The sequence below is a fragment of the Sorex araneus genome, chromosome 5, assembly GCF_027595985.1.
Source record: "Sorex araneus isolate mSorAra2 chromosome 5, mSorAra2.pri, whole genome shotgun sequence".
Classification (NCBI taxonomy): domain Eukaryota; kingdom Metazoa; phylum Chordata; class Mammalia; order Eulipotyphla; family Soricidae; genus Sorex; species Sorex araneus.
The window spans coordinates 119,396,008-119,423,807 of NC_073306.1; the positions used below are offsets into that span (position 1 = coordinate 119,396,008).

General features: G+C 38.4%; 1 protein-coding gene across 4 annotated transcripts in view; it reads right to left on the reverse strand.

Moving 5' to 3' along the window:
* Nucleotides 1-1,896: 1,896 nt before the first annotated feature.
* The window catches only part of RBM39 (RNA binding motif protein 39), a 37,791-nt gene continuing 11,887 nt past the window's right edge, over nt 1,897-27,800 (reverse strand). For 2 of the 4 annotated variants that reach the window (XM_004612518.2, XM_004612521.2), the window contains 11 exons: nt 25,659-25,776; nt 25,124-25,276; nt 20,374-20,511; nt 17,844-17,909; nt 13,732-13,936; nt 11,748-11,825; nt 7,808-7,840; nt 5,553-5,634; nt 3,553-3,658; nt 2,186-2,264; nt 1,897-2,101 (listed from right to left, as the gene is read on the reverse strand). In XM_004612518.2, the coding sequence (XP_004612575.1) occupies nt 2,001-2,101; nt 2,186-2,264; nt 3,553-3,658; nt 5,553-5,634; nt 7,808-7,840; nt 11,748-11,825; nt 13,732-13,936; nt 17,844-17,909; nt 20,374-20,511; nt 25,124-25,276; nt 25,659-25,776 (1,159 nt within the window). In that variant the 3' untranslated portion in view covers nt 1,897-2,000. Of the gene's footprint in view, nt 2,102-2,185; nt 2,265-3,552; nt 3,659-5,552; nt 5,635-7,807; nt 7,859-11,747; nt 11,826-13,731; nt 13,937-17,843; nt 17,910-20,373; nt 20,512-25,123; nt 25,277-25,658; nt 25,777-27,800 lie in introns of all 4 variants that reach the window. The other 2 variants (XM_004612517.3, XM_004612519.2) reach the window with 1 other exon arrangement.

The following is a 27,800-nucleotide window of genomic DNA, read 5'->3' on the forward strand; positions in this document are numbered from 1 at the left end:
AAAAGTACTACCAATTGGGCTAAGGTAGTTTTGAGGCATCTCTGAATTTCAGACTTTGCGGAATCTAAAGTTTTTGCATTTATCTCATAGAGGAACTAACCCTTCCAGGAAAATGGAGAAGTGAATGGTAAAACTGAAAGTTGTCAGACATAAGGACTTTTGTCAGAGTGAAAGGCTGTGTCTGGACCAGTAATTTCAGAGACATGAAGACATTTCATAAAATTGGCTTTGAAACTGGCAGCCTGAAATAAATTTTGCTTGCAAGTCTTATGGGGGGATGGGAGGAGCCACAAATAGCGATGCTCAGGTGTTATTCCTTGCTGTGCACTAAAGACTTAACTCCTGGCAATGCTCAGGGAGAACATATAACAAGTCAAAATCGAACCAAGGTGCCCTAGCTGCTTATTATTGCTCTGACCTCTTATGTGTCAGTACACAATATAGAACTTGACTCAAGTCCAAGTTTTGGAATGACTTGTTGAAAAAAAATTCAATCCTAAAACGAGGAAAAAATACACATGTAAGATCCACTGGAAGGGTTGGTAAAGGGATGAATACAAGTCATGAGGCTCCTGCCTTCTACAAGGCAGAACTGTGTGGATAGGTTAAAAAAAAAAAAATCCCCAACATTTACTAAAATTAGTCTAAGGCTCAGAGTAATAGAAGTAGTAAGGCAGTTGCCTATATAAGCCAACGTGGGTTCAATAGATGCATCCCATACATCCTACAAACACCGCCAGGAATGATTTGAGTGCAGAGCCTAGAGTATGCCAGGTGCATCTCCAGGTATGGTAAAAAAACAAACCCTGCCTCTAAAACCTGTACTGGAAAACAAATGCAAATACTTTAAACTTAAAATACTGAAACTATTTAGAACTGCTTTCCACATAGCACAAAAGAAATTGCTAGATTTAAGACCTGAGCAACTGTAACATTTCGCGTTTTTCCATCGTAAACCTATGTTTGAAACATCAATTAAAAGACATGGTGATGGGAGTAATGTCTAATAGTTCTAGAGGCAGAAACTTCTCCATACGAATAACTTTTCAAAGTATGAAAAAGCACACTAGAAGTCAAAGAAACTGTTATTCTATTTAAGTTTCTATGACTATAAACACGTTTTAAAAATGAAGATTTCTTGTGGCCTTTTAAAGAGAATTTTATTTGAGTGGTTCTTACAAAGATTGTTGCAATATGAAAGTCATTTGTTTGATAGAAATATCAAGCTGTCTTGTCAAACACACTGAAGTAACCCAAAAATATATTTCAGAGCTCACAGAGCTTAAAAAGAGCAAAGATTATATATGCAACCAGACAAAACCTATTTCTGCATTTCCAGTATCTTGCTCAGACTGCTTGGCTATTAGACTCTAAACATTTTTAGGAAATGCAGGGATCATTTTGTTTGGAATCTCAGACACACCAGAACACATAGTATTTACAAAGAAACTTACAAGTAACATTAATTGAAAAGATACCATCAAGAAATAAAATAATTTCGGAAACTTTTCTTGCCAATTGATCATAATGCAAGATGTTAATCCAACAGCACGTTAGCTGTCTAGAAATTCTATACACTAAATATGCATTCCAGAAACCTTTGCCAAACAATTAGCCAAATACCAACATTAATGAAATGTGAAGTGTAACTCCTTTGTAAAAAGTTAGGCTTCTGAAATGTTAAAAACATTTTATCCCTGTCTGCCTTTTTTACATTGAGCACATTTGATATCCTAGAGCTAGTCCTATAGATCCTTTATGTAATTTTCTACATATACATTTAAAAGGCAGAACAAGAAACAACTTTGTATACATTGGAATCTTAGATAGGGAGAATGAGCACACTGATTCCTGTTAACATTTTTATTTTTCCAGGTAACAGGAATTGTATACAAATGACAGTAGACCCTTGTCTCTTTATTTTTATCTAAATAAAAGATAACTCAAGATGAATTCTCAAGAAAGAAAAAAGCTATATACATAAGGGACTTTATCTTCCTTCATCGTCTACTTGGAACCAGTAGTTGTGTCGCTGTCATAGAATCAGGGAAGAGGTTGTGATAAGTTGGAAGAGGTACATACGCTGCTGTTATCATTTTTCCTGCAGAAAAAAATAACAGTAGTTTAGCGACTTGATTTTCGTGTCTTTACTAATAATTGATTAAAAAACAAAAACTTAACTCACCAGCAAACCACCTGCCATGCAATGCATTTACTGCAGCAATGGCTGCAGCAATGGATGGGCACTTCACATACACATTGCCCTAAAACAAAAAGAGAATTGCTATATGTAAAAAAAATCCACTCAAGTGTATTTAAAAGTTAGAAAACTCAGGCCTAATAACTCATTTCCCACATATTCTTAATGTGTTCATTATGGTCAGATTAAAAAAAAAAAAACAACCCTCATACATTTGTTTTTTGAAGCCACACCTGGTTATGCTCAGGATTTCACCCATTGTACTAAATCTCAAAACATTTTAACTTCTATTGTTTTCTTCTGGGGTAAAACCAAGAGGTGTTCAGGTACCAATCCTGGTAGTTTCCCGGAGTCATAATGGGTACAGAGGATGGGAACTGGTTTGGCTGCACGATAAAGATCCTAAAAGCTGCACTATCCTTTGAGTAGAAAAATGAATTCAACAGAGCTCCAATAGAAAAACGAATCCAAATTTCATTCAATGCCATCATTTCAGAGTATATTGTGTATGTGACATTTTGAGTATTGTTACATTCAAAAATTGTATGGGGAAATAACACAAACTTTAAATTTCAAGTAATAAGAAAACCTTCCAAATTAAAAAGCTTCAAAAATTATTTTAAATGGGGAATTGGGCGATGATCACTGTATGACTGAAACTCAAGCACAAAAGACAGTAACTGTACCTCAGTCATTCATGGAAAAAAAAAAAAAAAAAACCCTTGTAGGTGATGGAGCTTGGCTGGCTCACAGAATCCAAATTTAATTCCACATATGGTCCCCCAAGCATCATCATCAATAATACCTGAGAACAGTCAGTAGTAATGCCTGAACAACAAAAATTTCTTTAAAATATTTTGAATAAATACACCTCAGGTGAGGAAGGACCTAAATGATTTTTTGAAAATCGCCTACCCTTAAAAGAAAAAAAAAAAAATTGGACCACAGTGATAATACTAAGGGGAGGGTACTTTCCACACACTCAAATGATAGATCCCTGTGATTCTCATACAGTTTAAAAATCACCTCCAAGATTTTGTGGCACAGGGCCACAAATAATTCAAAAGCAATGCCAGTATGTCAATAAACAAAAACAAACCAAACTGCTCTTTTCAGGAGAAGTAAATGTGACAAGACACATCATTATTTATATTAATTCCTTTTTTTGGGGGGAGGGTCAGGGGAGGATAGTATGGGGGCAGTAGTCTGGAGAATATCCTGAGTACTCAACACTTACTCCTCACACTTTTCAGGAATCTTTCCTGTCGGAAAGAGGAATTGTATGGGAGTAAAACCTCGGTGGTCATGATCAAAGACTAAGTAACTTACAAGACATTAATTAAATCAAGTACCTGAGCTGAATTTTTATCAACATAAATATGAATAACTCCACCATGTTTATTACATTCTTCGATAACATCATCTTTAATCTCGGTATCCCATCCGACTTCTTCTTCTCTGTAAAAGTATAAAACACATTAGACACACAGAAACTTAGAAAATGATACAAAATATGGCTAAACTAGCTTAACATTGTTAACTCTATTAAACACTTCAATGACGTAGATCAAGTCATTTCAACGTAAAAAAAAAAGGCATTAAAAATACAAATCTTGGGACCGGAGCGATAGCACAGCGGGTAGGGCGTTTGCCTTGCACGCGGCCGACCCGGGTTCGATCCCCGGCATCCCATATGGTCCCCCAAACACCGCCAGGAGTAATTCCTGAGTGCAAAGCCAGGAGTAACCCCTGAGCATCGCTGGGTGTGACCCAAAAAGCAAAAAAAAAAAAAAAAAAAAAAAAAAAATCTTATTCAAAGGATGGAAAGACATATTACAAATAGCAATTTATAAAGGATTCAAGTTACTGCATGAAGCAACATTTTATCAAGTATAATGATAAATTTAAAAATTGAGCAAAAAGGATAATCTTACACTGAATAATGTAATTTATAAGAATTAGCTAATGTATCAAATAGTTAATGAATGATATTTAAGTCTCTTGCTAACGATTAACATAGAACTCAAAGCATGAATAAATCAAAGAGAAAAAGACTATTGCTAGGGTAGCAAGAGATAGTACAATGGATTATGCAGTTACCCTGTACGAGGCCAACCCAGGTTTGATTCCTGGCATGCCATATACTCCCAGGACAAATTCCTTAGCCCAATATCATGAGTAACCCTGAATATTGCGGGTGTGGTTCAAAAACAAAAACTCCATAATTACTATTGGTGCATATAAACTAAATGTTTTAGCGTAAGTTAGAATTGTGAAGATTCAATTCCTAGTACTTCATCGCCTAAAACTGTCTTAATCCCTGTCCTATCATTTTGCAGTCCATACTCCCATTAAAACAAAACCTACCTGGTTGTTTAAATTTGAATGAAACGAGATTAAAAATTAAAAGTCAAGGCCTGTAAAGAATGGGTCCAAGAGATTGTAAATGTGATTAAGGGTGATTTTCTAAATTGAATTGCAACAACAAATGTGATTCTTTGAGAAAAGAGCAAAGATTCAGTCATGGGGAGAGCCATACCAAAACCAAACTACTGAAATGGCCTAAACTTAATACGCTTTTAAGAACACTTAGTGAAGACCTTCTCCCAAAAGGAACAAAAAACTGACAGCAACATCTGAGAAATTAAAGTAATCAACATGCATTAAAATCTTATGCAATGAAATATTGTAGGCAGTTAACCCCCCACCCCCAAGCCCATTTCCTAAGTAACTACTGTGCAGTAAGGAGAACAATTTTCAATCTCTGACATTACATGATTTCTGAGTACAAGATGAGGCAACCTGAGAACATGTCAGGGCTAACACTGCCTACCTCTTTGATTAGAAATTGTTTTACTGCTTATATTACAAAACAGGGGTTGGAGCTATAACACAGTAGGTAGGATGATTGCCTTGCCCGTAGCCACCCAGTGTTGATTCCCCGGATCCCATACGGTCCCCTGAGCACCGCAAGGAATAATTCTTGAGTGCAGAGCCAGGAGTAACCACTGTGCATTGCCAGATGTGACCCAAAAAGGAAAAAAAAAAAAAAAAAGCAAAAGAACCCCACTATATTTCGATATAAACATATGAAAACATCAAAACTATTAAGTTATCATAACTTCCTCAGTATATATACCTTAAACTTAACCAAACAAGGGGCCACAGTACACCGGCCATTCTGGGTTTGAGCATAGTCATCCAATACAGTCCTTGAGCCCATCAGGCATGATTCTAAATGTAAAAGCAGGAATACCCACTCAGTGTCACAAGGTGGGCCTGAAAAGCCAAATTAAACAAAAGACCCATACTGCATTATAGAATAAAGTGTGTGTGTATAAGAAAAACTTACGTTTGAGGGTTAAACATGTTAGAGAGTTGAAAGCATTGTGTTGCAAGTGGCTGAACAGAAGCAGCTGCAGCTAAAGCTGAAGCTAAAAAAGAGAGAAAGTGAAATTAGATTCAAGGAAAATATATCAGCAAAACCCTAATGAATAAAACAAAAACCCAAAAATTCTGGAACCCAAATAGAAACTAAGGTTGTCTAATCAGTATTTTTTCTCATTTATGTATATGTATGTAATAGTACCCCAGTTTAGATCACTGGAAACTAAGGCAATCACATATGGTATGTAACCAATCCTAAAATGGGAACCCATTTTTCTAAGAGTAAATGAATGAAATACCAATTATCAATATATTAACATAAACAATTCATTTTTGTAATTGATTGGGCATTCATTACTTTCTGAGAAGCAGATAATGACAACCATGAAAAGCCAAATAAAGGCTAAGGAGAGTTAAAAAGGGTGGAGAATATGTTTTGCACATGCAGCATTTAACACACCAAGTTCATTCACTGCACAGTATGGCCTGTAAGCATGGCCGGGCCCAAAACTGAAATGTCAGTCCTGTACAACTGACATATATGTGGCTGATAGTGATTACTGCACCAGGTCCCCTAAGAACTACTGGAGGAACCCAAAGAATAAAATCCCAAATATATCTTAGCTGCAAACCATTTAAAGTTTCTGCTCATAATATTATTTATCTTTATCTGAATGTTAATATAAATAACATTCTCAAGCCATCTAGGATTTAATATCCTATGGATATAAATCACATTTTAGGATAAAATAATTTGTAAATGATCAGTTTTTCTGCAGATTAAAAATAACATGTACCTATAAAATTGACTAAGAAAAAACTATGGGTCACCTGCAGATTATAGGAGCAACATTTATTCCAGTACTGGTTTAAAAGTTTATAGTTAGCACACATTCCACACAGCTGCTCCAGTATTTGTGTTATTGATAAAGTATTACCAGTAGCTGTTACAGAACTCACCGGAATCATAACATTTGATCAAATTTCATTCCAATACATAACAACAACAATCAAGCTAAGGATAAAACAGTGCATTAGAAATTATGATAATTAAACGATGACCTGAGAAGTATGAAAAATCTTTTCTAAATAAACCTTAGGGCTGTACACAAAATACATCATAAAGTATCTCTGAATTCACAAGTTATTTTCAGCTTTTCTCCTATTTTCAAGCTGTACAGAAATACTAAAATGATTAAAGACTCAAATCTCTACTGGAGAGTTAATGCAATTTTGCTTGTATTACAGTAAGAAAAAAATTGTACCAAATTCACAAGCAAATGAAAATGTGTGGAAGACACAAAATCACTGAGAATTTTACTTTAACACTGAAAAAATATTAAGTAAACTATGACCTAAACATTTTAATTCAAGTAAGATAAATTCAAGATACAATGAATCCAGCACTAAAATTGTAAAAAGAAAATGTACATCATCTACTTTTAAGTAACTATGAGGAAATGCTGAATATACTACTTCTTTGCTAGAAAATTAAACTACACACTTGAATTTTATCAGTGCACAAGATAGTGCTTTTCAATCATAGTCTTTTCTCAAAGCAAGTACAATATACCTTAAAGATGTTAACCTAATCTGTCTAGAAGAAACTGCACAATAAAATGGCACTGACTAGAGAATACGTTTTTAAGAACCCTGCTTATAAAATTTTACAATCACTAAAATTTGCATGCAATTATAGTTCTAGATATTAATTTTCTCTTGCTTAGTAGATCTTATAAAATGGTCAATCATTACTACCAAGCCTTTTTAGTTGAAAGTAATTCATATTCTAAACTATTGAACTACAAATATTGAGTTTACTTTAACTTCTGTTGAAATACTAACCAAACAAAACACAAAGACAAGCTTAAAAGGCTGAACTAAAATAAAAGCTAACATGAAACATCCCCTATCCTTATTATTTTCAGAAAATTGTATTTTCATAAAATATACACAGAAAACTCAGCTTAGGTTTCCTGATATATGTTTGTGTATATACACACATAGATGTATCAATAGTATAACACCTTAATGTCAGTGCATAGCACTGGTGGGTCACATCTGGATATGACACAATTGATACAAATTGCAGCATGACACCAACATAATGTGTACAAGCTATATCTGACATAGCTATAATCTGATCCAAAATACCACCTACAACGAACAACTATGTCTCATTATATTTTTTATCATTTAAAAGATAGAAACTCAACTCACCTTCCGTCTGTTGAGAAAGTCTTGTTTGCAAATCTATAACAAAAGAGAATTCTACAGCTCAGTGCAGGAACAATGAAGAGCCTCAACTAACAGGGTAAATGTCAGGAAAGCATTAATAAAAGAGGACTACAGTAGCAGGGTTATCATAGTGAACTTATAGTAAAACCTGGCAGCCAAACCTCCTTCCCCATTCCTCATTGCAAGGCTTTGGGGCCTTTTTCCCTCCTATCCTAGCAAATGTTTGCCTTGATAACTAATCTTTGTACTCTATAGAAAGCATTCCACTACGCTACTCTTCCCAAGGGAATAATGGGAAATGGGGAAAGGGAAGCACACCGGTCAGAAAATGCATGAATACCCTGATCTTGAGAATTCAATTCCAAGTACTTGGGAAGTTAACTATTTTTATCAGTCCCATGGGATTTAAAATTTAATTTTATAACTTGTAGACACTGGAGCAAAACACACTAAAACACTAAAAAACTCTCAACTTAGGATATCACATTAGTGGGAAAGAGATCATTTTAAGTATTAAGTACATATTCTTAAAAGTGTTTTAGTATTTTAGCAAAATATAATCCAGGAGGTATTTTATTAGACATGGTTTCTAGGACTAATCTAGTTATCAAATGAAACCAAAATGAAACTTAAAGGTTACAAGATCTATGATGGACAGACATATTTAAAATTTTAATTAGAATTAAAAAGGGGAACTTCATCAATATTATTTTCTTATAATTTTTCTACACTGGAAGTTAAGAAACCTTTAAAAATCCCAGAAAGTCTCTACAAAAAGTTAACTTATGTAAAATTATCTTGAAGTTATATAAAATTGTAAGATAAAAATCATTATGGTTCAGGAACTTGATTTGAATTCTTTCAATTGTAACACTATTACCACTTGAGTTTCTTGCCCAGTATATATATTGATCATGGGCAAGAATAAAGCCCATGTTATACAGGGAATATAATACCTGGGTTCTAGGTGCTCAAAATTGGCATCTCAGGGAACTGAAGATATGTAACTGATTTTACTCAAGTTGAAGATATGAACATAGGAACAATGTCAATAAACTTTAGAACAATGTCTTTTTTTATTCATCAAATAAAGTTGTACAGATGTTAGAAATCTATATTTTAAGTGTAGACAAATTCCACTAAAAGTTCAAGAAAATGTTTTAGGTGACTCACTTGTGTCTAGTTGAGAAACTAAGAACTGATACATTGAGGTAAAGAAAAACAGCACTTCCTAAAAAGGGCGTATTACTAGTTTCAGGATAAATGTATACAAAAATATTGAGAACCAGGGCTGGAGTTTAGCAGGTGGGACATAGGCCTTCCATTCAATGAACTTGACTTGTATGTGGGCAACCCATATGGTTCCCCCTCAAACAAATCAAGGACTATCTCCTGAGTGCAGAGTCAGGAGTTAACCCTGAAAACCAACTGTAGCCCAAAGCCCCATTCCCAAGTATTTGAGGACCCACTTTATTATTTAAAAGGGGTAAAGGCTACAAAGACAATTATATCAAACAATTTAACGTCAATGTTTTAAAGACCCTGGTTTAAAAAGAGATGGTTCAAAAGAGGAAAGCAGGGAACCTCGGAGATCATGCAGCAGGTAAGGAAACAGCTTGCCTTACAGGCAGCCAACGTGGATCCAATTCCCAGCAACCCATCTGCTCTTGAGCCCCACCAGGAATGACACAACCAGAAAACCAAAGAACCCCAATGTATATGCATTTATGGAAGAGTCACAGGTTTGACAGGAGAACCACAAAGCACCCAGAGCATAGTGGTCAAATAAGCCCAGAAGGACAATGCCTGTGATACCCCTCACCCCACATACGCAACCCAAAAGTAGTGTGAGAGATTAATTGTGGGTGTCCAAATAAGAATGTAAATTAGTCCTGCACCAGTAACAATTTATGGGAAAAGGAATGCAAAAAACATTCAATACCTCAATAACACTTACATAACCATGTTTTATTGAAGTAATCCGAATAGACCTGCTCATAGTTAATCTTTATATAATAATACTGAAGTGGCCTGGGAACTAGTCATAATCAATACGTCTTTTTAAATTAAGAGCTAAATACAGTTAACTATAGACATCGAAAAACTCTTTAATTACACGAAATGATAATAAAGAACAAATGCAAATGTTTGATACACTACAAGATATAACATGTTGTTAAGAAATGCTACATTTCATTGAACAAAACTGAGAGACAGAATAAATCTTGTTGAACTAGCATCAAGTGAGTAACTAGTAAACTTTTTTAAAAAATGGATTTTATTCAAGAATTACCTAACTGAAGGGCAATACTAGGAAAGCTTTCAGTTTAAGTAACATTCTTCCAGTATCCCTGATCTCTTAGTGCCAATGAACAGAACCCAGAAAATCACATGGGCAAGAGAAGTGATCTACCACTGGGTAACCTCCCTAGCCTTAACTTTCAATTCATAAAGCAGAATATATTTCTTGAAATAGTTTTCTTTAACTACAAACATCCCACTCAATAAAGAATTTTACATGTTAAAAAATTAACGTCAATATATACTACAAGTAGTGAGAAACTCAAGGGAGAATATTTAATGAAAATTGCTATTTGTGAAAACTAAAACTGTCATGTTTTACAAAGTTTTCAAACTCAGAATTCAACAGAAATTAGTTAATTCAACATAAAACTTAAATATTCTCAGGCTGGAGAGGTAGTTTTAGGGAAGATAGGGCACATGACTGATCAGGTTTGATCCCTCATACCCCAACTTCTCCTGGTTCCCCAAGCCCCTCTAATAATGATTCTAAACGCAGTGCCAGGTTTAAGACCAGAGCACAGCCAGGTGTGGCCAAAAAATAAAAATTAAAACAAAAAAATTCTCAATACACACTGGATGCACTATAAAAGATTTATCTTTTTTAGGAATAATATAGAAATGAGTTTAAATAAAGCATGAAGCAAACAGACCACTCAGACGTATTATAACAATGCCACACATATATCATATAGTTAATAACATCATGGACCATCTTGCCACAGGAATTTACCTGTTCTATTAAGATTTATTTATTCCATACATTAAAGTCACAGAAAGTAAGCCAGGGGCTGAATACACAGTACAAGAACTAGGATCACTTGTATCAGGTATCTGGCAACTCACATTCATCCCTAATATCTCATGGTCCCCAGACATTGTTGGGCGTACTTCTACAGCCCACTGAGTAGAAGTGGTTTGGCTAGGAAATGATTATGGAGATTCTATAAACACTATCACTTTTAGGGTATTTTATAATATAGAGTTGAAAGAGTGTTGATGTTAAGGATCTCTACTTCTCTGTATGTGACCATTATATATTTGCTTTATTTTATTTTACTTTTTTTTTGCTTTTTGGGTCACACCTGTCGATGCACAGGGGTTACTCCTGGCTTTGCACTCAGGAATTACTCCTGCTCAGGGGACCATAGGGATGCTGGGATTTGAACCCGGGTCGGCTGCGTGCAAGGCAAACGCCCTACCCGCTATGCTATCGCTCCAGCCCCTATATATTTGCTTTAAAGTTAAATAAACTGAATCATGAGATGGATCAAATGTCAGTATGTCTGCATACAGGGAGAACCCATTACGTTCTGGTTAAGGCATGGAACCTCACTATCAGAAAACCTTTAGAGTACAGGAGGGTATAGCCAACAAAATTTTATTAATCAGTAACCTGCAAATTCTACTCTTAGTAATTCATACACTAATTTCAATGGAAACAGTCAATATTAACTGCTGTGGGGTACCTCCACTTAAGAAACAACTCTTTAAATATATAGGCTATAAGTACTTAATGAATTGAATTCTCAGTGAGTCCTTTTAAATGCAAAAATTTGGTAAATTTTCGAATTAGATGAAAAAAAACAACGATTTAAATTAGAAAAGATTCAATTCCTACCTGCCACAGCACCAAATGCCAAAGAGCCACTCATTTGTAGAGCTTGCTGTGCTGCTGGTGGAATTTGCAAACCTGTACCTGTAAAAGAGGAGGCACTTAGTATGTTAGACAGGAAATAGCTAGTTTTATGTTTCTTTTAACAAAACTCTTTATAGTAAAAAACGAAACATGAGACTTAATGGTGGCTACAATCTGGCTGGTTGTGTCTCTACACAGCAACCGTATCTGATAATCCTGAAACCACAGAACATTTCAAACTGAAGACAAAACCCAATGGGCGAGCTGGCAAATAATAATGAGGGATTGCTGTCAATATATACTTGTTCTTTCCACAGGTACTGTTAATACTCTTGGCACTGACCCCTCCAATATGCCAGTTTCGTTGGCAGTATATGAAAGAACTTACATGGTAACTGGGGAATGTAAGAAGCAGGAGTGGGGACCCCTGTGAGCAGGACTGAGGGAATGGAGAGACTGAAATTTAGATTTAAAACTAAGTAGGTGAGGGGCTGGAACAATAGCAGAGGGCGTTTGCCTTGCATGAGGCCAAACTGGGTTCAATCCCCAACATCCCATATGGTTGCCTGAGCACCACCAGGAGTAATTCCTGAGTGCAGAGCCAGGAGTAACCCCTGTGCATTGCCACGTGTGACCCAAAAAGCAAAAGCAAAAAAAAAACACAACTAAGTACGTGAGAAATTGTTCTGCAAAATGAAAACACATTTCAAAATGTCAAAGTTTAGGTGCTAGGGTGGTAGAAAAGTAGGAAGGCCTCTTCATTTGGCACACCAAATTGCACAAGAATCAGGAGGAATTTCTAATGACAGAACCAGGAGTATCACCGGAGCACCACCAAATGTGGCCCAAAGGAGCAAAATTATATTTTATCTTCTTTTTTTTTTTTTTGCTTTTTGGGTCACACCCGGCGATGCACAGGGGTCACTCCTGGCTCATGCACTCAGGAATCACCCCTTGCGGTGCTCAGGGGACCAAACGGGATGCTGGGATTCGAACCCGGGTTGGCCGCATGCAAGGCAAATGCCCTACCCGCTGTGCTATCGCTCCAGCCCCAAGCAAAATTATATTTTAAAAGAAATATCAGTTAATTTTAAATACAAACTATAAAAATCTAATGTGAAATAAAGTTTCAAATCTGAGAGGAAAACGGGTAAAAAAAAATCAAAGTGGGCAGGGGAGAAAGGATCTGCTTATTTGTTTAGCAAGCGGATTGATCCAATTGCTGCCACCACATGGTTCCCAAAACACTAAAGGACCCCTGGAATTTAGCAGCCATAGACAATACTGCCACAATTGGCAACCCTGCAAAACAGGTCATGATTGTGGTCAATTTATGGCAGACCATATGCACTGTTAAAATGTGAGACCTGGGGGCCGGAGCGATAGCACAGCGGGTAGGGCGTTTGCCTTGCATGCGGCCGACCCGGGTTCGATCCCTGGCATCCCATATGGTCCCCCAAGAATCGCCAGGAGTAAAAATAAAAAAAATAAAATAAAATGTGAGACCTGGACGAGCCTCCTAGCATTAATAATGGTCCCCATCAAAAAAAAAAAAAAAAAACCTCTGCAGAGAATGAACTAAAATTATACCAAGTAACTGCTAAGTTGTCAAAGCAAAACTGGATCTACTTCCTGTAATACTCGGAATAACAGCAATCAGATAAATTAAGGTTCTAATAAATTCAACTTAAACTGTGAGGTCATCTGTGCAATTACATATATCTTTAAAAATATTGATAGCCCCAAAATGTGATACTGGGTAGGAGGACATGCAAGGACATGTTTTTCATGTAGAAACCCCAAGTTCAACCGCCGGAACCAAATAGTCCATTGAACATTGTGGGTATGGTGGTGCCCCCACCAAACAATAGAAAATAAAGAATAATTTCACCTTTATTGGTATCCACGGTCCAGAATATCCTTATTTAACCTACAATAAACTGTTCATCATACTATAGTCACTTACCTTCTGCAAGCCTTGCCATTAATTGTAGGCGACCGGTTGTTCCCAAATCAATTCCAGTCCTTTCCAGTTCATCACTGTCCAAAAATGAGCTAGCACTGGAAGCATCAGTTCGTTCAGTAACATGGCCAACTTTCATTGGTCTTCCTGCTAACTCAAATCCATTAAGTTGTTCCAAAGCCTTCTTGGCACATTCTGAATCAGAAAACTATAAAGAAAGTACAAAGTCCAATAGCCAGACTTGTAACAATTTGTATAAATACAACTGAAAAAAACTCTTTAGATAATACTAAAAAATTAATTTCAAAAGATGGTATATCAAAGGTTTGGAGAGATAGTAGAGTGGATAGGCTGCTTATCTTGCACATGGCTTACCCAGGTTCTTTTCCTGGTACTGTATGTGATCCTAAGTACTGCCAAAAGTGATCCCTGAGTTCAAAGAGCCTGAGGATCACTAGGTATGCCCTCTTGCTCCCTCTCCCCTCCAAAATGGCTAAGAGAAATTTAAGTCAGTAACTTTGTAATTCTGTAATAGGGCTATATGTTAAGTAAGGAAAAATTATAAAAGGATTCACTGCATGGTTTACATGTTGGGAACTGATGTCAGAGTTAAAACTGCAAGCACCAACTCAGCTTTTACAAGAACCCAAAAACAATTACACCCCCTCCATGTTCTTGAAAGATAAGGCACAACAGCCAAATTCTAGAGGGAACAATCACAATGTCCAAGAATAGATTACTGAATAGACAAATTATGGTTGATATATATGTACACACACAGAGGAATATTACTCATTCTTAAGATAAAAGATGAAATTTGCCAATAAATGACGGGACCTGGAGAAGGCCGTGTTGAGTTATGTTAATAAAAGGGAGAAAAAGACACAGAATCTCACTCTTATAGAGGAATTACCGCTGGCCGTGCTCAGGGGACCATATGGGATGCTGGGATTTGAACCCGGGTCAGCCGCGTGCAAGACAAACGCCCTACCCGCTGTGCTATCTCTCCAGCCCCTTGGCACATATTTTATTGCCAATGAAATATACTTTTCTTAATTTCAGAGACTGAGGGGAAGGATCAGTGGCCAACTCAGTTGGCTCAGGAGCTAAAGGTTGGGAGCTAAAGGTTGAGAGCTGTGTAACAACTGTCAGGCGTGGGAACCTAAATAATTCAAACAATATGGAATCTCCAGAACCCCACATACAAATGTGCTGAGGACAGTTAAAAGTTTTAAGCTTTTAACATGTTTGAGGACAAATCAAACAATCACACCCTCAACAAGTTTGTATCACCATCATTATTATATGACATTTACAAAAGGAAAATTTTCTTCTGCAGTTTCCCTCCCCCGTATTTTTTACCTTAACGTATGAAAGCACACTTTTGAACTTTTTTTTTGGGGGGGGGATTACAAATGAATTTATTTTGAAAAGTTAAAATTTTGTCATTTGCAACAAAAATGAACTTCTAAAAGGGAGGGAACATGTCTCTAAATTGAACTTTTAAAAGTAATTTTTTGTGTCTCTATTGTTCTCCTTTACTCAGACATCCCCAGAATTTCAAGAAGGCTAGGGACCACATTGTACTATACTTGCCCTGATAGTGCCAGAATTGTGTGCTTAGGACTAATACTGCAGCACTGCTCTCATAAATGCAGTGCTAGCAGAAATGACTGTCACCAACCGGTTGGTATTTTGGGGGTACCCTGGCCACACCAGTGATGCTTGAGGAGCCATGCAGTGGTGAAAATAAAACCGAGGACTAGAATATAACAAGCAAGTACTCTTGTCCTTTAAGCTATATTCCTATCCACTTAACATTTTAATATATATTATATATTAAATATACATATATTAACATATAGGGGTTTCTTTTGGGGGGAGGAGGGTGAAGATTGCTATTGTTTCATCCAGAAGCCATTAACCCCTTCTCTAAGAGATTAAAATGTAACGAAAGGTTGAGCCCTGTGTGCTTACACACACACACCTGTCTAAACATACTTCTCCTGAGATTGGTTTGCCTTCTACATTATATCCTACCAATGTAGTGTGCTACTCTTGGTTAACAATGATGTAATGTAGATGTCACTAAATAGAATCCACGAATACTCACTAAAAGAGAAAATTTTTCTTAACTGCAGACGAGGGGTAACACTACTATCAGAGTTCTTCCATGAAAATGTTGTAAACTGGCATTGAAGGAAGTATATGCGTTAAAATACAACCCTGCATAAGTTCATCCAGATGTACAATCCCTGGCATCACACAAAGTAACCTAAAATGTCAAGCTAAAGATGGAGGCTAGGGTAACCCAGATAAACCTACACTGTGGGTCCCTACATACTATTGGCATGATACTGAAACACCAGCCCAATTAGCTAAAAATCAGCAATGAACCACAAGCTCCTAGGAACTTAAAATCAATTCCTGGCTGGCACAAAATCCACAATGTTAAGTTCTTAGAAAATAATCTTGGGCCAGAGAAACTGTGAAAGCTTTTGTATTGCACAGTGACAAATGGATAAAACTATGAATTAAAATTTAAAAAGTTTGATAATGCAGCCTGTTTCAGTACTGTAATTTTTCTTTCACACGTATGCACTGGCAATGGCAGCCAGATAAAATGGACCATGTACCTATCACTACTACATTCTTTCACTACACACTTTAATTTTATTAAGATATATGAGGCAATAATGGAGTGGAGGGCAGCTCCACATAGGCGCGCTATACTCAAGACTGATTTTGGGAACTGGAGCTGATTTGGGAACTGGAGGGTAGGGCATTTGCCTTGCACATGGCTGACCCGGTTTCAAATCCCAGCATCCCATATGGTTCCCTGAGCACCACCAGGGGTGATTCCTGAGTGCAATGCCAGGAGCGAACCCTGTGCATTGCAGGGTGCGACCCAAAAACCAAAAAAAAAAAAAAAAAAAGACTAATTTCAGGCACAGCCCCTCAGGGTTCACTACTCCTTGGCTTCCTGACAGGTGAGCATCACACCCAACTGGTTTACTATCGCTTTGGCCCAGAAATTAAATTCCTTAATTGCTGTTAAATGAGAGTTCATTGACACCTTTATTGATAAAACATCGGAAAATGTACAAATGTGTTATTTTATCACATTATTAAGTACATTAAATTATTTTTTTAACCTTTCAGTTTAGGCCCAAGTGACTGTATAGCAGGTAGGGCATTGCCTTGCATGGGGCTGCCAGGAGTAATTCCTGAGTGGAGAGCCAGGATTAACCCCAGAGCCTCACAAAATTAAAGTTTTCAGTTCATTCCCTGCAATACTTAGGTCATAGTGCTAACTCTGTGCTCAAGGATCACTCCTGTGGGCACTAAGGAACCTTATAGTGGTAACAAGAATAAAACTAGATAAACTATGTAAAATGCAAGACCTTTACCTATAGTATATCGGGTCCCAAGTTTACTTTTCAAAGAAACTCCCATCAAAAGTATTCTAGCTAACAACCCGTACTGTTATCAGACAGAGCAACTATAGTTAAGTGTGGTGTCAACACTGGAAAAAAAAAAAAATAAAGGATGCAAATCAAAAATTTTTGTCTGCCTTACTCTTTAATCCCATGTTCTTTCCTAAACACTTATCTCACTTCCATGTCTGTTTTTCGCCTCTTTACACCTGGAAGCTTATATTCTTTCCCCTAATATCTTTCATATTAAGTTTCATTAAAAACTACTTTGCATCTGGGCTGCAGTGATAGCACAGCAGTTGGGAGTTTTCCTTGCACGCGGCCAACCCGGGGGGTTCAATCCCAAGCATCCCATACCGTCCCGAGGACCCCCAGGAGTAAATCCTGAATGCAGAGCTAGGAGTGACCGCTGTGTATTAATGGGTGTGACCCAAAAAGAAGAAAAAAAAACCCTCTGCATCAAAAACCAAATGAAAAACTTTTTCACTCCAAAAAAACAAAATCAGAGTCCCAACTCTAATTTAATTACATGAGTTGCAATTTGAGACTTCTAAGTAGTATTCAGGAATGTCAAATTCATTTAGACTAATTTGATAAAATCAATCAGATATGAATTACTAGCTATCAATTCAAGAATCAGGTTATTACTCATTTACATTAATATTTTTATTTGCTTACCGTGATAAATCCATACCCCTTGGATCGTCCTGTTTCACTATCCATCATGAGCTGGATGCTTTCAATCTAAAATTGAAAATCACGAGGTTTACAAATGACAAACATACTTAACCTTAGACTATTTTCTAAAAACAAAACAAAATCCCTCTAGCTAGAAAACCAATTAAGTTATGGACGAGGCTCAAAATAGAGCACACACAATTCATAAGAAGCCCTAGGTTCAATTCGAAGCACAAAAAAAATGTTTTTCAGATTACTTTCGCAAAATTTTTAGAGTTCCTTGTATTGGGCACAGCCAGGTGGGACACAAAGACAGAGTAAGACTACCTGAAAATTGATAGAAATTGAATGGACATAAAAAGTAGTTTAACTAGGAAACTTCTCAATATGACTAGAACTTCTACAAGAAAAGAATCCCATAGTCTAGAGTGACATATAGTGGTAGGGTTCTCGCATTGCACACAGATGACAAAGGGTCAACCCCAGCATCCCAGAAGCTCCCTTAAGCACTAGAGCACTGCCAGAAGTAACTCCTGATTGCAGAGCCAGGAGTAACTAGAGCATCACTGGATTTGGCCCAAAACCCAAAACAGAAAAAAGAAAAAAACACATCCAAAATGGGCAATGCCTTATTATTGTTCAGTTCATTAAAAAATGGAGTGGGCTGAAAGCACCACACTATTCTGTAGGCTGCATGAAAACATGTACCTGATAGTTCTACTCATCAATGCAGAAATCCGGAGTGAGGTGTTCTAGGGACAAAGTATCTGCACACTGTTTAGGAATTCTAAATAATGTGAATACTGGAGTCAAAGTGATAGTACTGTAATTTATTTCTTTACATGCAAATGACCTCCACTATCCTCAACTGGTCCCCTGAACACTCCCGGAAGTTAGTTCCTGAGTGCAGAACCAGGAGTAAACCCTGAACATTCTTGGATGTGGCCCAAACCACCCTCCCCACATCTGTTTTCTGGCTAGAAAGAGAAATGGAGAGCACAGAAACCCGGAAACCAATCTTGAATCCGATACCTAAAGGTGCACAATGGGAAGAGTCCTGAGTATTGCTAGGTAAGTATCCAACACATTGAGATGTGTCCGGAATGCAAGCAAAAAGTGTTTGCAATGCTTACATGCATGTTACTATAAAACTTAACAAATTCTTTTAGGGGAACTGACTAAAGTTGTCTGAAAACCCTTACAGAACCACGGGCAGGAAAAAGTGAAGAGCAGATAGGGGATTGGGTTTAATCCCCTTTAAGGTTCCCAAGGTTCATTAGCAGTGTCCTTTGATTTTATTTTTTTTTATTTTATTTTTTTTGCTTTTTGGGTCACACCCGGCGATGCACAGGGGTCACTCCTGGCTCATGCACTCAGGAATCACCCCTGGCGGTGCTCAGGGGACCATATGGGATGCTGGGATTTGAACCCGGGTCGGCCGCGTGCAAGGCAAACGCCCTATCCGCTGTGCTATCACTCCAGCCCCAGTGTCCTTTGATTTTAAAGTCAGGAACAAGGCCTGAGCAAGTCCCAGCATGGCCCCAAAACAAGTTACAGATCACACTTTCCCACCATTTTAATATTCATCTCACAGACAGACGATCACACAGCATAAAAATTATATACTTAAAAAGTCACAACTAGGGGCAGGAGTGATAATGCAGCGGGTAGGGAGTTTTTGCCTTGCACCCAGCCGACCCGTGTTCGGTTCCCAGCATCCCATATGGTCCCCAAGCACTGCCAGGAGTAATTCCTGAGTGCAGAGCCAGGAGTCACCCCTGTGCATCGCCAGGTGTGATCCAAAAGCAAAAACAAACAAAAAGTCACAACTACTGAGGATGCCCAGTATCTCACAGGGGTAAAATGTACAATTTGTATAAAGAAATGCAGGTTTGATCCATAGCACTAAAAGCTCCCTAAGCACCATTACATATATGTACCCAAATTCTCTAAAAAACATAAAATTAATTTCATTCCTTCTTTTTAATGTCTATTTTTGGTCACATCCAGAAATGTTCAGGGGTTACTCTTGGTTTTACACTCAATAATTACTTCTTGAGTGCTCAGGAAACCATATGGGATGCCAGAGATCAAACCTGGTCCAGCCATATGCAAGGCAAACAACCTACCTGCTGTGCTATTAACCAATTATTAAGGAAATGAAGATTTACTACAGAATAAGAGCACTGCACTTAAGCCGGTTCCAGGGTTCAAAAACAAATCAAATATTGGGGGCTGGAATGATAGCACAGCGGGTAGGGTGTTTGCCTTGCACGCGGCCGACCCAGGTTCGAATCCCAGCATCCCATATGGTCCCCTGAGCACTGCCAGGGGTAATTCCTGAGTGCAGAGCCAAGAGTAACCCCTGAGCATCGCTGGGTGTGACCCAAAAAGAAAAAAAAAAAAATCAAATATTAAAACTACGGTGGTGAGACTCATGTTGGAATTTTAAACGTCATTAAATTACTGTGAACTTTATAAAAATAAAATTAAAAAGAAAAACAGTATACAGTGAAGAAATTTGACTTACCCTTCCAAAAGGCTCAAAGATTCCCCTGAGCATATCCTCGGTTATGTTAAAATGTAAGGAGCCCACATAAAGCCTCATAGGTCCAGCACTTCCCTTTTGTAGATTGTTTGCCATTGCTGCAGCTCTGTTTTTTTCGGCCTACAATATCATGAAACGAAATACACATGAATTATTTAATGCATTTCAAGATACCAGAATGGTGAGTAAATTAAATAAAACAAAAAATAAAAAGTACGACACCTTTTACATGAAACTATGATAAAAGGTACTGAATTGTACAAATGACTACAAATTTAAAATTGGATGGGCCAGATGAAGTGAGGGGTTAAAGCATTTACTTCTGCAAGGTCTAGAAAAACACCCAGATATCCCTTAGGAACTAGCCAGTACTGGCCTGGTACTGGTCAGTTTGGGCGGAGTTTTGTAGGACCAGCCAGGATCAGCTATTTATAAGGTCAGCATTTCATTCTATCCTAAAAATACAGACTTTAAATTGTCTGACAAAAATAGAATTTTTGTTGACAACATTAGAAATTTTGTCAAATTTTTGTTTTTGCGTATCACACCTGACAGTGTCCTAGGGACCACATGGGATTTAAGGGGTGGAACTTAGCCATGTGCAACGGAAGTGCCCTCCCACTGTACTGTCTCTCTGGCCACAAAGGTTGTAAAATTTAAGAAAATTCATATATGAAATAATTCATGAGTGTATTATACTATCAAAAAGAAACAATTTAAAGGTGGAAAATGAGATTATTCCTAGGAATGTTATAGATTGAAACTGTCTCTGAACCAAGAGTAGTACAATGGGTAAGGCTCTTGCCCCGGCCGGCACTCAGTATATCCCGACATCCCACACAGTCAGAAGTGATCCTTGAGCACAAGTGTCTGTAGCTAAAATCTCTGCTCACTTCCAAAAAAGAAACAGTTTCTAGATGCTAAGTAACCAATTGTCTGGTCTTCATTAATTTAATAAAATTGAAGTCATGCAAAATACTCAAGATGTAATAGAGTAATTCTCAACGAAGATTTAAACAAAAGTCCTTGTCTCATAATAAACTTCTGAACTCTGAGAAATAGTACTTAACACAAGATTCAAATAAAAAGAATCCAGGTCTAGGGGGCTGGAGAGATAGCACAGCGGGTAGGGCGTTTGCCTTGCACGCGGCCGACCCGGGTTCAAATCCCAGCATCCCATATGGTCCCCTGAGCACGGCCAGGGGTAATTCCTGAGTGCAGAGCCAGGAGTAACCCCTGTGCCTCGCCAGGTGTGACCCAAAAAGCAAAAAAAAAAAAAAAAAAAAAAGAATCCAGGTCTAGAGCAGGTAGGGGGCTTGTCTTGCACGTGACCATCAAGATTTCATCACCAGGACCCCATGTGGTCCCCAAGCCATGCCAGGAGTGATCTCGTGATCTCTAAGCATAAAGTGGGGCAGGGAGGGGATGGGGGAAGGACAACTCCATAAGAATATTTCTCGATTCAGTATTTTCCCACTGTTTACAATCAAGAAAGTAAATACTCAAATAGAGTTCTCCTCTAAAATACTAGATAGAAACTTTTTTCCCCTTTACCTCTTTAAGTTTTGAGCCATGCCCAGTGATGCTCAGGGTTTACTGCTAGCTCTATGCTCAGGAATAATGGTATAGAGCTAGCAGTAAGTAAACATGGCAGGATTTGAGAGACGGTAAGAGGGCATTATTTTCCATTCTAAAGGGCAATTAAGAGAGATGGAGGTACTGAAGCACTGCAGCACTGTCGTCCCATTGTTCATCGATTTGCTGGAGCAGGAACCAGTAACATCTCCATTGTGAGGCTTGTTGTTACTATTTTTTACATATCCAATATAATATGGGAAGCTTGCCAGGCTCTGCCATGCGGGCGAGATAATCTCAGTAGCTTGCCAGGCTCTCCGAGAGGGATGGAGAAACTGAACCTGGGTCAGCCGCGTGCAAGGAAAACACCCTACCCGCTGTGCTATTGGAGAGAAGAGCTGATGTAAAAGCTTCATAGAGCACAAGGCCCTTTGATCCTTGGCACCTAAAGTCCAGCACGCCTTTTAGGAAGGCATAGGCAGCAACCTCTTTCAGGGGACCACCCTGGTATGTCTCTGAAGACCATGTAATTCAAAAGATGAAACTAGGCAGAAACTCTAACATGCCCCAGCCCTTTGGTATAACCCACGTGTCCTTAAGAAATAATTCACTAATGTATTTCACTGCCATGTGTTGTAAGATTTAGTTGCAAAACTGTGGGAGATGACCACTATGTGAGGCTTTTTGGTTTGGTGGTCTGCTGGTCAGACCCAGAGGTGGAGGTATTTATTACTCCTGGATCTAAGCTCTGGGATCACTACCGGGACACAGGAGACAGTATGGGGTGCTGGAAATTGAACATGGGTCATCAAGTACAAAGCAAGCTCCCTGCCCCCTATATTATCACTACAGCCCAAAGAAGATTTTTTAGCTTGTCTGTACACCACCACAACCGGTGGTGCTGAGGGGCAACTTTGAGCTCTGTGCTCAATGGTCACTCAGAGTATTACTACTCAAAAATCAATTCTGGTTGAACATCACCCACGAAAAGTGCCTGAATTCCTGTATCAAAAGGGCTGGTGGCATGCATTTTGACTGTGAACTGAACTACAACCTCGTGCAGCCCGGGGAGGGATTTTTTTCCCTCTCCACCCCATTTTTCTGAGCGAAAATGGCGGCAGCGGCAGCAGCCACGCGGTGAGAGCCACCCTCTAAGACCCCTCCACCAGGAGGTAGGACTCTCTTTAGTGACGTAGCCTGTAGGTGATCCTGGGAGGGGAGGTGTTCCCGGCGCGCCTTCCGCCCAGAGATGAACCGAGAGCCGCGGCACGAGAAGCAGAGCCTCCGCGCCTACTGACTGTGATCCTGAGGTCTCCTAACCCATTTTGGCACCAGAACAGATTCTTGCAGCCATCCATTTTGACTGTGAACTGAGCTAAAATATTAGAAACCCAAAACCGCACGGCCACAATAGCCTCAATGTCTTCACTTTTACCAAGGAAGAGAAATTATTAGATGATGCTTATTCAGCAAGCCTGATTGTTGGGGGAAATTTCCAATCAACAATAGTGAGTTCTGTATGGAAATATGAAATGTACTCAATATATAGAGAGAATAATGGGAATATCATTAGGTACTTAGATGGGGGGTGGGGTGGGAGGGGGGTGTATTGGGGTTCTTGGTGGTGGAACGGGTGCACTGGTGAAGGGATGGTCGTTTAATCAGTATTTGACTGTGACTTAAACCTGAAAGCTTTGTATTTTTTTTCTTGTTTGCACGGTGGTTCAATAAAATATTTCTTTAAAAAAAAAAAAAAAAAGGGCTGGTGAGATACTACTGCATCTGGTAAGGTACTTGCCTTGCATGCAATTTACTGCTTCAATCCCTAGCACACCATGTTCCCTTGAGTCCTGCTAGGAGCTAGAAGTTAACTCTTAAAGCACAGCTGGGTATGGTTCCACCAAAAATGTAAAACGAAACAAAAAAAACCCTATACTATTATTTTGACACATTTAAATTACTTTATACTATCACTCTGACTATACTTCTCAATACTTGAACTATATAGTTTGTATTTAAAATTTGTTTTGGGGCCACACACATGCTCAGTGAAAATCTTCACTCTGCGCTGAGGAATACTCCTCTGGATATTACGGGAACTATTTGGTATGTCGGTGACTGAAATGGAAGTTATCGGTGTACAAGGTATAAAAGCCTACCCACTATCTTTCTGACATGATAATAGTATTTTTTTTTTTTTTTGCTTTTTGGGTCACACCCAGCAATGCACAGGGGTCACTCCTGGCTCATGCACTCAAGAATCACCCCTGGCGGTGCTCAGGGGACCATATGGGATGCTGGGATTTGAACCCGGGTTGGCCTCGTGCAAGGCAAACTCCCTACCCGCTGTGCTATCACTCCAGCCCCGATAATAGTATTTCTTTTTGTTTTGGAGATACACCCAGAGATGCAAAGGGTTTAAAATCAGAAATTACTCTTGGCTATTCAATCAGAAATTATTCTTGGTGGTGCTCTGGAGGCAATACAAGATACCAGTGATAAAAACCTGATCAGCCTCCTGCAAGGCTAGCAGCCAACCCACTTACTTGTGCTGTTCCCAGTAACTCGTATTTTAATAGGCACCAGAGGGGACCAAATATCAGAGCTGGAGTCCATACTTGTATGAGAACGCCACAGATCCCTAGCACACCTAGGCGTTAATATTGGATGGCTCACCCCCCCCCCCCCGCCACAAGACAAATACCAGTGAACTCTAAGAATGTTTTGATATAGTCAGTGGAACAATCTTTCTAAAATTATTCCATTTGAATCAGAAAGGGTAAAGCATGATTTTAATTGCTTTTATTCCCAACTAATAATTCCATTTATCAGATCTTCTTAAAACATGACTTCAAACTTAAAATTTTAAAATTTCTCAGGTCAGAACCTAAGTTAGCTCCACTTTAGACAAACTCTTTGCACAATGAAGGCAAAGGTTTGATCCCTAACATATGGTCTATTGAAGAGGACTATTTCTGCATATGTCAGTATATCCCTGGAGGCCTGGTTCCCTAATACCACAGGGCAACATAAAACATCTGGTGCAATTAATAAATTCTCATTAGTACGCAAAGTCCCCTTGAGAAATGCTTGGTAAACCCTCCCACCCAAAATATATCGTATCAACATAATCAAAGTACAGTTAGAAAATAATTACCTGGGATGCCTGTACTATGATGGGCACTCCTAAAACACGCTGGCCAGTTAATCCTATAGCTAGAGGAACAGAGCTAACGTCAACAAATTCCACATAAGCAATTCCTTTAGAACGTCTTGAATTTCTGTCAGAAATCATCCTCACATCTCGAACCTAATAAAAAGAAAAACATTTAAAACAAGTTATTTTGTGCAGCCCACCACATTCAGCATTATTAAATAATGTTGAAGAAAGGACATTAATGTACAAAGAACCTATTGTTTAGACTGATCCACAAAGATCAAGCCACCCCAAATTTCATTATGTGAGGCATATGATACCAATCAATTATCTCCACATATCTCTATTAATTCTTTGCCTGAGTAAAGTTGAAACCTACTTGTTTTCTCTTTGAAACATTCGCTTGGTAACTTCCAATTCTATTAAATTCCACAAGGCAAAACACAATTATAAAAATGAACCCCCTAACCGAACTCTAAATAGATGTGTATTTTATGTTATTTCTACAAAACCCACTTATATAATGTACAATTACCTTTCCTACTGTAGAGAAAAACTCTTCCAAATCCCGTGGCCGAATTCTAGCTGCCAACTGCATGCAGAAAACTGTCCTTGCATCTCTTTCCTCAGGAGTTAAATTATCAATTGGTTCCCTGAGTTTTTTTTTTAAAAAAAAAAGGTGATTCAGAATTAAAATTGATTTCAAAATAGTTTAAAAACATTTTTTAGAGAGGGGATAGAGATTAGCAGCAAAGCGCATGTCTTGAATCTGATCTCAAGTTTGAGCCCCAGCAGCAGCAAAGTAATTATTTTCAGTGGCATAACAATAACATAGCAGGTAGGAGTTTGCCTTGAACATAACCATCCTGACCTAAGTTTAATCTCTGATGGTCATCCCATGGTCTCTTGCAGACCAAAAAAAAAATTCTACACAAACAGAACAAACAGCAACAGAATTGATTGATTACAAAATTAGTATCAAATCTAACAATGCTGTTCTGTAACAGCTCCACAATCTGGGTTTGAGCCCAAGGGGAGGGTGAGAGGATAAAATCCAAAACATAAATAGGTTCAGTCTAAAATCGTTCTGGCCTTTTTGTTGAGTCTCCTAAGCAGTGCTCAGGAGCCCTGGGAAACCTATTTAGAATTTTGTTTTGTTTCTAAACCACACCCAGAGATGCTCAAGTGCTACGCTGGCTCTGCAAAGAATTAGCAGTGCTCAAGGGACTACTTCGGTTGCAATGGATTCAACCTGGGTTGGCCAAATGGAAGTCAAGTGCCTTTTCCACTGTTCCATCTCTCAGGATCTTCTACTTATTAATTCCTAGCCAACTGGAATATAGTTTGCAAGTCCCAAGTACATAAAGGAGCTCGGGTCCTGGTTTGCCTGTCATTACACAGGTCACCCCACAAGTGTTTGAGAACTCCAGGGCTTCACCTAGCAATACCTGGGGGAACATCTGGTGTCATAAAGGAAGGCATCCTAAGCATATACCAAACCACTGTAACACATTTCCTGGTCAATTTTTGTTTTGCTTTTTGGGGGGCGGGGTCACATACAGCGATGGACAGGGGTTACTCCTGGCCCTGCACTCAGAAATTACCTCTGGAGTTGCTCAGGGGACCATATGGGATGCTGGGAATCGAACTCGGGTCAGCTCCATGCAAGGCAAACGCACTACCCGAAGTGCTATTTATTGCTCCAGCCCCTCTCCTGGTCAATTCTTTAAAAACTGTTTTCCCTCAGTTTCTGAGCTATTCCCAGAAATTCACTGGGGTTATCCCTGGCTCTGCACCCAGGAGATCAGTCCTGGTAGTGCTCAGGGGATCATACAGGATGTTAAGGATAGAAGTCAGTTCAGACAACTGCAAGGCAAGTACCTTACCCACTGTACTAGATCTCTGGGCCCCAAGTTTAAGAACTTTAATAACTATATAAAAGAAACTGTAGGATTTTCTTAGAAGGGACTCTCTAGAGGTGATCAAGAGTCTGGGTGCCACTCAATGATAACCTGATAGTTGAAAATTTGTGGCCCAGGAATCCTTTCCTGTGAAGCAAAAGCGTCACCTCCCTATGATGCTAACTGTCCCAGGAATTGACCAAGATTTAACTTACATGGTCTTGGCCCTGTTTATTATAATTAGATCAGTGTAAGACTACATAAATTTAATAGAAAAAAAAATTTTTTTGCAGTGCTTAGCACTGAACACTGGTTTCATACAAGCAAATCAGATACTTTACCACCCCTATAGCCCTAAAACTGTTGAATACCAAGAGAAAGATCAGGAATGGCATTCATTTGTAGACAGCTCCTTTTCTATGTGTGAGGCTATGAGTTCAACCTCCCAGTAGAGAGGAACAAAAAGAAAAAAGACAGCAACCATCACCAAACATAAACTGATTTAAAACAAAACAAAACAAAATAAAAAACTAATATTGAGATTCACTTTAGTCATTTTTACAGATAGCCTTAAAAAAATTAGAAAGCTACTCATGTGAAATAACAGATGGTATTTCATAATTTAATACAAAATATTGCTAAGACTAAAGTTAAGCTGGTGGTTCACCCTGGGTAGTGTATCCAGCAAAATGTATGCTCCCCAGATCAGCTGGAGGTCACTAGGCAGAACCAGAAATAATACCTAATCACTAGGTGTGATACAAACCACAACTCTG